This window comes from Perca fluviatilis, chromosome 19 (genome assembly GCF_010015445.1).
Source record: "Perca fluviatilis chromosome 19, GENO_Pfluv_1.0, whole genome shotgun sequence".
Taxonomy (NCBI): Eukaryota; Metazoa; Chordata; class Actinopteri; order Perciformes; family Percidae; genus Perca; species Perca fluviatilis.
In genome coordinates, this window is record NC_053130.1 from 36,779,538 (window position 1) to 36,792,707 (window position 13,170).

The window sequence follows — 13,170 nt, forward strand, 5'->3', positions numbered from 1 at the left end:
GAAAAGACATATGTATATCAATTAACATAGTTGTATATCTGTATGAGGTTGTATGGGAAAATATAAAATTATAGGTTATAATTTATTGGTATCAGCAGATAGTTAACATTGTCTCAGATCAGGATTCCATATAAAAAAGTTCTGCTATAATCAACAGTCTCACCTTGAAAGCATTTATTTTTACCATCGGTTGTGTCCTCCCCCCAGAGATTCCCCCAGCCATCCCCACCTTCGAACTAAATCTCTCAAAACAAACCCCTTTCTCTCTGACACTGACATGTAAAATATACTGTGTTATTGTGTTTTTAGCTGCTGGCTAATAGTAGCTTGCTTGCTCGCTAACTGATCAGCTACCAATACAAAGCCAATAAAGAAAAATCTAATTGTGCTGGGAAAACTGCAGCTTTCATTAGAATGACATGGATAAACATTACTAAACTTTAGGTTAATAAAACTTGAATGGATAAACTTGTCCATGAACAGAAACATTTTAATCGCCAATGGTGTTTAACAAGGAAGACAACAACTCCCTAATCCCAACCAACTTTATGACATCATCAAAAGTCAATGTTTCTTCCATTCTTTTAATTGAGAGACCCCTAGTGGCAGAAAATGACATATACATGTATGTTTAAGGTACATTTTGAAGGGACTAAAAATTTGTGCCGATTAATTGCAATTAACTTTAGACAATCATGTGATTAATCATGATTGGATATTTTGAACCAACTGGCATCCCAAATAATAATATATAAATACATTCATTTCATGAACACAGCGTTTGTGTCAGCTAAAGACGGCAGCTAAAGACGGCAATATTAAGGTTCGTTGTACACTCTGTGCTGGTGGCGACAAAGTGCTATCTAGCTACAAAAACACTACGTCAAATTTTAAGAAACATTTGGAGTCGCAGCACTGCAGTCAAACTTACAGAGCAAGTCCCAGCAGGTGGTGCGAAGCCCCCCACCACCCAAAGAAGTTGGTCTGGCAGTATGTTGTAGTGGAAATGCTGCCCTTAAACACGGTTGACTTGCTCTCTTTCGTGCCATAATAAACCAGATCCCTACTACTGGCAATGCTGAGCTGACTCACAGTAAACCGGTTGTCATTTTTATGTTGAGGCTGTGGGGGTGTTGTCGGCAGTTGCTGAATGTAACTAATAAAGTAACTTGTAATCTAACTTTGTTACTTTTAAAATCAAGTAATCTGTAAAGTAACTAAATTACTTTTAAAACAAGTAATCTGTAAAGTAACTAAGTTACTTTTTCAAAGTAACTTTGGCAACACTGATGTTTCCAGTGTTACAAGACCTTTTGTTTGTACTCCTGACCATGTCTTCTGCCTGCCGATTCTGTACTGTTGCCTGCATTTGTTCATTGAACAATTAACGTACTTACCTTTACTCCGAGTTCTGAATCTTATACTCCAGCCTGTTTATTCAAATATTATTTGTATGAGCACTATTTCATTTGATGTGATAATGATTTTAAAATGATTCTTACAAGCTATTTCCCTCGGCTATTAATCGGGTCGGATGGCACATGCAGGCAGGCCAATCAGGAGGGAGTTGCAGTAGTCTAGACGTGAGATGACTAGAGCCTCAACCAGAACCTGAGCCGCCTTATGTGTTAGAAGGGGATGTATCCTTCTGATGTTATGCAGCATGTATCTACGCAATCAGGTAGTTGCAGCAATGTTGGAAGTGAAGGAGAGTTGGTCGTCAAGTGTCACAACCAGGTTTCTAGCAGTCTGGGTGGGGACTACCGCAGAGTTGTCAATTGTTATAGTCAGGTCTTGGGTAGGAGAGCCCTTCCCTGGAAGGAAAAGGAGCTCAGTCTTGTCAAGATTGAGTTTCAGATGGTGTGTGGACATCCAAGAAGAGATGTCAGTCAGACAGGCCGAGATACGTGCTGCTACTTGAGTTTCAGACTCCGGAAAGGAGAGAATTAGTTGGGTGTCATCTGTGTGGCTGTGATAAGAAAAGCCGTGCGACTGAATGACAGACCCAAGAGAGTTGTTGTACAGAAAAAAGAGGAGGGGACCCAGGACTGATCCTCTGAGCTAGAACCTCTCCAAGTTACCCAGTAGGTTCGGTCTGCCAGGTAAGATGTGAGCAATGAGAGCGCAGAGCCTGAGACACCCAGATTCTGGAGTGTCGAAATGAGGATCTGGTGGTTCACTGTGTCAAAGGCAGCAGAAAGGTCCAGAAAGATGATGATGGAAGAGAGAGAGGTTGTTCTAGCGATGTGAAGCTGCTCAGTGACAGCAAGGAGGGCAGTTTCTGTTGAGTGACCAGCCTTGAAGCCAGACTGGTGGGGATCAAGAAGGTTGTTCTGGTGGAGATGGGTAGAGAGTTGATTATAAATGGCACGCTCAAGAGTTTTAGATAGAAATGGAAGACGGGAGACGGGTCTATAGTTATTTACCTCAGAGGAGTCAAGTGTTGTTTTTTTGAGTAGTGGGGTCACTCTTGCCTCTTTGAGGGCATCGGGGAAACAGCCAGTTGACAGGGAGATGTTAATGAGATGGGTGAGGAAAGGAAGAAGGTCAGGAGCAATAGACTGGAGAAGGTGAGAAGGGATAGGATCCAGGGGGCAGGTGGTTGGGCGGGCAGAGGTAATCAAAGTAAGAATTTGAGTTGGAGATAGAGGGGTGAAAGAGGAAAGAGTACTGGATGTGATGGATGGTAAGGTGATTTCAGTATTCCATGCAGTTGGGCCATCTCCTCCTCCTTCGCGCTGTAGCGGACAATGTAACGGCGAGACAGCGGCGATTAAATATTAAGAAATTTTTTTTATTTAAGATTTGAGTTAGATTTTACAAGGTGTTTATGGAACAGTTATCACTCAGTACAAGCGCAAATGACACTGCTGGATTTCATCTTCATGGTAACGTGGATGATATGGAGTGAAAGAATGTGCGTGAGGCATCAATACTAGAAAATATTAGGAGTAATCTTATTCCCATTTACTCTCTTCATCCTGACTTCAGTTCACCACCTCACCATCTGCGTTGCCAATTCCTATTTGGTCTCCAAAATATGCGTACGCATGGGTCAGAGTTTGCGTGGAGGACCGCACATTCTCCCGTCAAGTTTGTTTTTTATAAATCACAAACTTTGCGTGGAAAGCGGCGAACGCCCATTTTCAGCCCCATTTTGTGCGTACGCCACATTTATAAATGAGACCCCAGTTTGTTTTGCTGCTATATTATGTCAGGGTACAATGGCGGACTCAAATTATCTAGTCATTTGAAATAATTAAGGAGGTCGTCTGTGATCTTATTCCTGTGCAAATCAGTCATGTCATTTTTAAAGTAAAATTTTCCCCGCAAATTACCAACCATATTACCGAACACCGAGGTCCTGTGATAATATGAGTCCCGTGCCATGTTGACATGTCTGTGATTTGGCTGGGTTGTATATCATTTTTTCCATTTCCATTTTGTTTTCTGTGCGCCTTTAATCCCCCTATATGGAACCCAGACCCAAGTGCGATATGGCCTCCGGTACCCAACTCGGGTACAGATCAGTAAATTGAGAGTAATTACAAGCTTCGCTTATACAATGCAAATGAGGTCCCCAGATCATTCTAATCTGGTGCGAAAAGGGCTTTGTTGGGGCCTGAGCACCAACATCATCTGTGAAGGCCCTCTTCAAACTGTTAGGATTATTCACAAAGGCTACATATCTGACCCATCTGATCACAAAGTTCATAAAACAAATAGTGCCCAGTAGGCTATTAGCAATAACATTAAGTTTCCTTTTGAAATAAAATAAACATCTTGCTCACATTTGACCAGTGGTGGAGGAAGTACTGAATCTCAGTACTTAAGTAAAAGTACAAATAACTAGAGACATACAGTATTTACTTTAGTAAAAGTAGAAGTACCACAATGACAACCTTACTTAAGTAAAAGTAAAAAGTACCTCATTTTAAATGTACTTTAAGTATTAAGTACTTGCATAACGATGTATTCTCTTAATGTCTATATTCTAATAATATATTTATTTTTTTAAACAGTATGGGCTGTGGCATTTTAATTAAAGGTGCAATATGTAATATTGTATGTAATACTGGCAGCTAGTGGTTAAAATAGTTACTGCACTACCAATTCAAAATACTGGAGAGTCGTTTCCCCCGCCCCCTCCTGCCCAGACTCGAAGTTCACGGGGTTGCCAGGCTGAGACCGCAGCATTCACAACAATGTTGCTAGACACTTTTCTCACATAGCCAGACATTACTTCACAGCACAGCAGAGTAGCTAACGTTAGATGCTAGTCTCACATAGCCAGACATTACTCCACAGCACAGCAGAGTAGCTTACGTTAGATGCTAGTCTCACATAGCCAGACATTACTCCACAGCACAGCAGAGTAGCTAACGTTAGATGCTGGCTATATTGACAGTCATAAAAGCCCGTGCTCACGCGGAGCTCTGTAACCAACTGACAGACAGACTTTTTCGGGTTAAAATTACAGTATGAACCGCTAAAAACACAACAACCTCACCGTCCTCTCCACACGCCAGTCAGGCACACTTCCTCGGCTTAGAATTACAATACGAAACGCTAAAAATACCACTAGCTACCTTGCCGACGGAACACACTTCATTGGCTTAGAATTACGGCAACAATCGCTAAACACACTGCAAACTCACAGTCCTCTCTTCCCGATTTACAACCCCCCTCTCGTGGCTTAAAATAACTCACCGTTGTCGGCTCCAGCCGCTGAACTACACGTTGTAAACAGCCATGGCCCGCTTGCCTGGTCCTCCCGGTAAAGTTAGCAGTTAACAGGGTTAGCATGGCGGCGTTAGCCAGGACCAGTCGGGTATAATTCAATATAGCTATATAATTCAATGTGAGTACACAAATGTTGAAATGACATAAAATGCCGTCCCTAGTGGCTGTGATAAATTAGCCTGAAGCTATGCTTACCTGTTCAGGAGGAAATAAGCCAATTCTGCGTCCTTTTGGGATCTAAGCTCTCCGTCTTTCAAATACATCTCCAATATTTACCAGGGGGTTGTTACGTCTCTGGTCACACAACTGTTAGAAACATGCTGTTTTCTTTGTTTTAGGTCGGGTAGAATCTATCTCCGTTGATCCTGTTCGTTTGTGTGCTGCTTTCATGGCTGTACTACTGTTACAGCTGTAGCGCGCTGGGTTTACGTTTTTACAGGTATATCTGGCAACCCGGCCTGGCTGTCAAACTGGGCAGTTGATACCAACACACAGATCAAAACATAAACATAAATTCCGTCACGGAATGTAAATTTCAAAAATAAAAAATACTGACATTAGCATTGTTGTTAGAAAAGATAGTATTTCAGTTTAACATGTTTCCTTAATATCTGATGAGGCATTGGTGTAATTTTTGGATTTATTACAGTACAAATATTACATATTGGACCTTTAAGTTAGTTTTAGGTTACCATCTGTGGCCCAGTTTAAATTCTGACTTACAATTCTGGTTATCTATCAGGGTGATCTGAAGCTCGACTTTGCATTATTTCCCACGGGACAGTGAATGCTGCACACATTTATCTAGCGAGAACACACAGGCTTAGACAACAAGTACGTGGCTTCACAGCTAAGGAGGACTGGGAGTGTTTTTAAGATAAATATACTGGTTGTGTATTAAACCTATATGAACGGATGCTTCAAATATGACCAAGCAGAGTATCGGGAGCAGCGGCAGTAACTGGAGCAGCGGTAGTACCGGGAACAGTACGTGCCTGGCCAATATTGAAGGGCGGGTTTTGGCGTGGCGGTGCAGGAGCTGCTGCTGAAGGCTTCCCTGCAGACTGCAAACGTGTGATGGTCAGGAAGACGTTTTGGCAGGGGGAAAAAAATGATCAGAAAATGTAACGGAACGTTGTAGAAATATAGTGGAGTAGAAAGTATAGAGTAAAATGTAACAAAGTAAAAGTCAAAAGTATGCACTATTGATTCTACTTAAGTAAAGTACAGATACGTGAAAAATGTACTTAAGTACAGCAACAAAGTATTTGTACTTTGTTACATTCCACCACTGCATTTGACCCAGGAACATCTCAAAGTGCATAAAGTAAAAAGTGCACAGTATTCACAACTAACACATGAATACAAGATGTACTACTGCACACTGAGGGAACATATTTTAAATCACCACAAGTGTGATTAGGCATACACATCCCACATTATATTGATGTAGGCTACAGTTAACCCTGCTGACTTAATGGGGGATGTGACATTTTTTGTTTTGAACGAGAGCAGTGACTTTAGGCTCGTAAGTTGTCAATGCAAACCGAAGGCATTGGTGGAGAGTATGGTCAGTCAGGGAGCAACGAGAGTTGCTTTTTATGAAGTTCATGTGTGAAAAACTTGACTCACATGTATGTTGATCCAAACTTACTGAGCACAACGATCGCTACTTCCTTAATGTTAGGGAACTGATGTACGTTGACATCAGTCCAAAACATTGCAGGCCCGTTAATGCAAAGCTCCTGTGCCATGGTTACAGATGACTGCATGTCAACAAGTTTGAGTGTGAATTTCCCCTCGTCAATAAAAGGGAGCACTTTCTTTGCTCTGGCAGATAAGTGAACAACAGTGAACGGTCTCTGGATTGTGGGAAAATGCAGCATTCGGCCTGTGCTCAAATCAGTTGCGAAAAGGTCCACTTTAACTTTAACATCTGTTCCACAAGGTCAATGACAGTTTTGTCTCTGCCTTGTAGTCCCAAATTGAGATCATTCAGGTGTTTGAATATGTCACTCAGAAAGCAGGCATAGGCCATGAAGTTGTCGTCCAGTATGCGACTCAATTGCGTTTCTGCCTGTTTTTGTTTGTGCTGCTGCTGCGGAAAGTTATGATCTTCTCTCTGAGACCACTGAAACGCTCCAGCATTTGGACCGCCACCTCACATCATTATGCAAAAGCAGGTTGTGGTACTCAGCAGACATTTCTTACAGCAGCAAAATTAATTGTAGCCATCATGCTGTCCATTGTCGTTTTGAGCGCCCTGCTTAGTTTTGCGCACAACACCGCCTGATACACAATGCAGTGTAAGGAGATCATCTGAGATGCAACAACAGACCAACGGGCTGCCAAACCATCCACTTTCCCTGTCATGGATGGAGCCCCATCTGTCACAAGCATTCACACATGCTTCATATCCAGACCATTGTCTTTAAAAAAGCGGAAATTTTCCCAAAGACTATATCGCCAGTTGTGCGTCAGTTGTGTGTCCTTCTAATTGCAGTAGGCCGAGCAGCTCCTCTCGGAAACATTTGCTGTCAAAAAAAAGGACATACTGTATCTGCACAACTGAGCAGTATAAGTTTTGTCTGTGGGCTCATCTACTGCTATAGACATAGTATCAGCTTTCATCAGGTCGCCTAAGATCATTTCATACACATCTGCAGCAATAATTTCAACCCTACGAATGTTGGAAGTATCTGGCAGGGAGGTTTTTTAATAGCAGATGCCATGTCTTAATTTTATTGTCATTTATCACCACATCCACAATGGACAGCATAAATACATTTTTCATAACAAAATCAAACTTGGCTGTACGGTCCAGTGAGTAAAGTGTGTGGGCCAGTGTCAACCTGGCCCATTACTTATTACGCGCCTGATTCAAAGTAAAATAATATTTGGTCAAGAAGCCTTGGAAAGGTCACAATTTGAGTTTTCTTAAAATTTACCTCTAAGGCCCAGTTATGGCACTATTGTTCCAGAATGGACAGGTTATGTTGAAGACCATCTTTGGTTGGAGACAACAAAATCAGGTCATCTGCATAGAGCAGGTATCTAAGTTCTGTGTCTAAGAGTGTGAGGCCTGAAGCTGCCGATCCATCCAACTGGTCTGCAAGTTAATTTATGCACAGGTTGAATAATGCAGGACTTAAACAGCAACCTTGCTTCACACCATGTCCTTGAGTAAACTATTTCCGTTCTTTGATTATTAATTTTCACAGCACATTGGTCGTGCTTGTACATATATTTGATAAGGTCTTATACCTTGCCACCTTTTCCACTTTGAGGGATTTTGAAGAAAAGTCCTTCATGCCAAAATGAGTCAAAGGCTTATTTAAAGTTGATGAAACAAGCAGATATTTTCCCTCCCTTTTTGGCGGACATCTTTGTTAATTAAAGCAAGTAAGGGTTTATATATGATTGGAGGTTCAGTAATTTGAAAGATGGCCAATTTGCTAATTTACTTTGTGTTTTTTTCTTGAATAAAGGTAGAATCCTGGATATTACAGAGGTTGCTGTTGACACAGATCCATCTGTAGTCAAAAGTAAAGACTGCATCCCTTACTTGTTTGTAAAGGAGACAAATAAAGATTCCATACAGATTAGCATCGCTTTGAGGCTAAACTGGATTAAATTATGGAAACATGCCTATCAGCAATAGCCTGCTTTAAGCTATTTAATTAATTATAAACAATGTATGAGCAAATTCGAATTTACATGATCACCAAACTAGCCCAATGCATTTATTTTCATATTATTATAAATAATGTCTATACTAAGGTCTCTCTCTTGCTCCAGAAAAACCCTGATTGGTCCATAACAGTGAGCAGGAAGTGTTGACCCTGTCCTTCCTCCAGCTGGGCACTATGGGATCATCCACACTGGGGAAGGCAGCATCTCTGGATGCTCTCTTAAATGAATGCATTCATGCATTTGGTAAGCAAGATGTGAATGAATTCAGTCCCTCCAGAAAAACGCGATTATGCAATCGCATAATTCAATGCATAATCCGTATAAAAAAGACTGCATATTTATGCAGGGGCCGCATTTTTTCAAATACGCCGCACTTTTGCCACATAAAATGTCGATTTCCGCGCAAAATATGCAGGGCTTGCATGATTTCATAATCCCCGCATTTTCGTTGCAAAAAAGTCACATATATCTTAAAGTGCCCATATTATGAAAAAATCACTTTTTCTGGGATTTGGAGTGTTCTTTTGTGTCTCTGGTGCATCCACACACATACAAACTTTGAAAAAAATCCATCCATGCTGTTTTGAGTGAGATACGGTTTCTGAATGTGTCCTGCCTTCAGTCTCCTGGTGAGCTGGTCAAAATCGGCTCGGACTGTGACGTCACAGTCCGAAATGAGCTGGCTAACCACAACCGTTAGCTCGTAGCGTTAGCATTAGCATGCTAACGCTAGCATGCTACGTCGTTCTCAATAGCAAAGCACTGCTACAACACACACAAGTTCACCATAATCTCCAAAAGAACTACTTACATGAGCGCCCTCATTTAGAAGTCTCCCAGCTAATCCTGCCTTGTAACTGACCAAAGTTGGAGAAACAGGCTTTCTTTTACTGTCTCTAGAGTTAGCTAGCTGACATGCTCTACATCTGAGCTACTGAGCATGTGCGAGTGCAATCAAAGATAGTAGTGAAGAAGAAGATGAAAAGAGGTCTCACTCTGTAGCTAAAACAGAAACCAGGTGAAAAGAGGATCTGCAGCACTGAGAGAGAGCTGTGCAGTACAACTAAAATATGGTGTTTTTTGAAAATTAAACCATGTAAACCTATTCTGGTACAACATTAAAATACAGTTATGAACCTGAAAATGAGCATAATATGGGCGCTTTAACAACGTGAGAAAACTTTTTTGCACACGTCTTTTGTCGGGCAGGTGCATAGGATATGATCAAGAGTAACAGATCAACATTTTTTTTAGAGAAAATCCCGCACACTGACCATTACGCAAGCAATAATTTATTTAGAAAAATACGTTTCAGTCTCAGACCTTCATCAGGTAAATTTACCTGATGCATTTTTTAAGAAAACGTGCCACATAATCAAGGATTTTTGTCCGCAACAATCACAGAAAAACTCTGCATTTTTCTGGAAGGACTGTGAATTGCAACCAAGGCTGGATGACTTACCTTACCTGGGACACAGACTGTCAGAGGCTCACTGTGGGTCCTTTGATTAAATTATTACTACGAACTAAAATGGAAGGGTTATTGGTGACCTTTGCATGTGTACCTAATCTCAAGACCCTGTCTTGTAGAGGGGGCCTGGGTCAAAATTTACTTTTAATACCTGTAACAATTTATTTAATGTTATGCTTACATGTTGCATATTTTTAAGTAATTTGCATTTAATCACAGGGGTGTGATAGGGGCTCACAGCTCAGTTTTTGCTTTGGGTCTATTTATTTTATTTGTTGAAAATACAAAATAATTATCCTTTAGGATTACAACATATAATAAACATTATAATAATAAACATTAATGTAGCCCCTGTTTGGTAAAGTTAAAATGTACTGATATTGTGTGACTCCCTTCTCTTCCTAGATGACAGTGGGGAGCTGCAGGCCAACTTGCTCCCTCGCAGCCTGCTGCTGATGCATCGCTGGTACATCACATCCTCAGAACTGGCGGGAAAACTACTGATGATATATCCCATCTGGCAGAAAGCCTGTAGGAACTACTGCTAATGCACATTAACCCAGTGTTTTAACAGTTGGTTGAAAAACTGCTGGCTATTTTAGTTCACCTTGCTGAAGATATGTACTACTGTAAAGTGATGCCTTAGATACATTATTTCTCACGGCACAGAAAATCAACTTCCATCTCAAAACCAAGATTACATAGCAACTGATTTTTCATTTCATTTCAATGAACTCACTTTTTCCCTTACTGTGGAAGTACATGGTAATGTTAAATGAGCCATATTCAGGGGTTTCCCTGGGTTTTTAGAGTGATTAGGTGCATACTACGTCATACGCTCATTCGCATTTTAGTGACATCATCTCGCAATTCTTTGCATAAAGCTTATAGTTATCAGTTGCAGTGAGGGAGAGATTATTAAATCAAAACTTGGAATACATACAAGGCTTGGTTAGATTTAGATAAAAACGGCCTAGTTAGGTTTATGGAAACATCATGGTTTTGGTTAAAATTTGTACATGTTAAGGCTAAGGAAAGATTGAAGTAAAAATTATTACTAAGTTCTGTTGTCATTATCCAGTCCAATGATGATTTTCTCATTTCCTCCACTTCCTCATTTGCTGCAATCATAGCAGGCTTTGCCAGTCTTTGGGACAATTCATGAAATGACAGTCTCAAATGTGTGCATGATAGGGACAGAGAATATCACAGCAAGAAGAAATAGTAACAATGCACCCATGGAGGGATGAAGGAGAACTGAAGAGAAAAGAGCTTCTTTATTGAACTTTTGCCAAAGCTTGATGTATTGAAAGTGCTGTATGACCTTGCGTGTTCTCCCCAAGTAGCAGGTGTGTTCGCTAGGTGCTACAACTCCCTCCCATAAGCCCCCTTCAGACATGCACTGCAAACCTGAAATTATCTAGACATTACCTTGTAGAGCTGCATGTGAGAACGTAGAACTCTGAATCAGTTGGATCAGACATCACATGGTCTTTACCCTGCCAGCTCCTCTGTACAAAATCTGTGCAATCTCCAATTTAGTCCAAAGTGTCAGAATTCACAGCAAGCAAGTGGCCGTGTTGATGACGTTTCTATCAGCTTGTGTAAAACCTGAAGAAAACAAACATCTGAAGATGAAGAAGAAAGGAGATTTACATGAAGACGGCAATGAAAATGTCTTACTGAGTCAAGACAACGATAATTGGGAAGTTCTGTCTTTAAGGGCTGATGCCAAAATTGTCAGACAAATTCAAAGAACAGGAAAGACCTTGTTGTTTATGCTCAAATTATGAAGCGTCTATGGTTGTAGTAGTGTACGATTTAATCTGCATCATGTCCTGCCTGCTGTACACTCTATACAGGTGATACCCCTCGCCTAAACTAAACAGTATTAGTATACTGTACTGTATACTGTATAGTGTTTCCAGTTAGTTAGAACACGTCTGAGATGGATAATCTCCTGCTTTGTGCTATATTGTCCAGGGTTCATAAGACGCAATGAATCATACAAATCCTCAACAGCATTCTTGGTGATGTACTTCGTTCTACACACAAAAAGTGACAGAAATAGGTTTGTGACTAATGAAAAAGGAGCTTTAGAGAGAAGTTCAAACCCATGTCTACTCTCACCTCCACACACCTGGCCAATCATTGTTTTAAGTGCGTGTGATTGATGGGTTGTCTTGGACACACTGTGAGAAACCTTGGCTGACATAACTTTCTCTCTTGCATGTTGTCACACATAACTCTGATATATGAGGTGAGAACTGACATAAATGTCCAATTAGATTAGCAATAGCTCAGGAAATGCTTTATACTAGGGATGCAGCGAATGCAGGATTTGGATTCGTATTCGACCGAATATTGGGCTTTTTGACAGGAAGGACAGTCACAGCTAAAAACTTGTGTTAACCAGACAGTGCCTCTCCCGAGCTGTCAGCTGTTCTCTTGGCAAACGAGTCTGCCTACAATGGAAGCGCAGCGACCGAATGGCCGGCTGGTGCTCGTTAGCTAACGTTAGCTTTCTAATTTCACCCAATCAACATGCCTTCATCATACACTGGTTAGCGAAAATTTGTCACTCATCTGCTTTCCTACAATGTGAAAAGAGCGTGTGAATTCAACATTAAGTTGTTACATTTAACTATTTTAGAGGCTGTGGAAGTTGTTTACTTCATTAATGTGTTTACTGTGTTAATTGACTGAGGATGGGAGTAGGATTCGGTATTCGGTTTCGTATTCGGCAGAATTTTAACCAGTGGATTTGGTATTTGGCCGAACCCCCAAAATGTGGATTCGGTGCATCCCTACTTTATACAGTATCAGCTGCACTGTCAGCTAAAGAGATCATGAATGAGGCGAGAGGCAAGCTTCGGGTTTGTTTGTAGGTTACAGATAGCAGCAAATTAATCCTTAAAGTGTGATTAATTATCTCTTTACTGTGCTGATTTATCATACATTGCAGTGTATTAGTTTGTCAAATCTTGGAGAAAATCCTTAATTGAATTCCACGTACCGTGACTGCAAAGGTGAGAACTGCCAGAGAACCAGACTGAAGATTTGTTATTTAATGAGGTAAGCTGCTATATACACAGTCATCCACTGCAACACATGAACGCTTTTCACTCCGGATTTTTCCGCCTCTGGGAAATCTAAAACCAAGACAGAAGAAAAGCTAAGGCTACCTAATCCTAATATCACCTCATGTTATACATTTACTGTAGTTATTCACGAAAAGCTTGCAGTGTGCAAGTTTATAGTTT

At 40.8% G+C, this 13,170-nt stretch overlaps 1 protein-coding gene across 8 annotated transcripts in view; it reads left to right on the forward strand.

Moving 5' to 3' along the window:
- rasgrp3 (RAS guanyl releasing protein 3 (calcium and DAG-regulated)) overlaps positions 1 to 13,170 on the forward strand; it is a 63,066-nt gene that overhangs the window by 20,717 nt on the left and 29,179 nt on the right. For 7 of the 8 annotated variants that reach the window (XM_039784305.1, XM_039784304.1, XM_039784307.1 and 4 more), the window contains exons 2-4: positions 8,542 to 8,679; positions 10,313 to 10,415; positions 12,920 to 12,982. In XM_039784305.1, the coding sequence (XP_039640239.1) occupies positions 8,610 to 8,679; positions 10,313 to 10,415; positions 12,920 to 12,982 (236 nt within the window). In that variant the 5' untranslated portion in view covers positions 8,542 to 8,609. Of the gene's footprint in view, positions 1 to 8,523; positions 8,680 to 10,312; positions 10,416 to 12,919; positions 12,983 to 13,170 lie in introns of all 8 variants that reach the window. The other variant, XM_039784306.1, reaches the window with a different exon arrangement.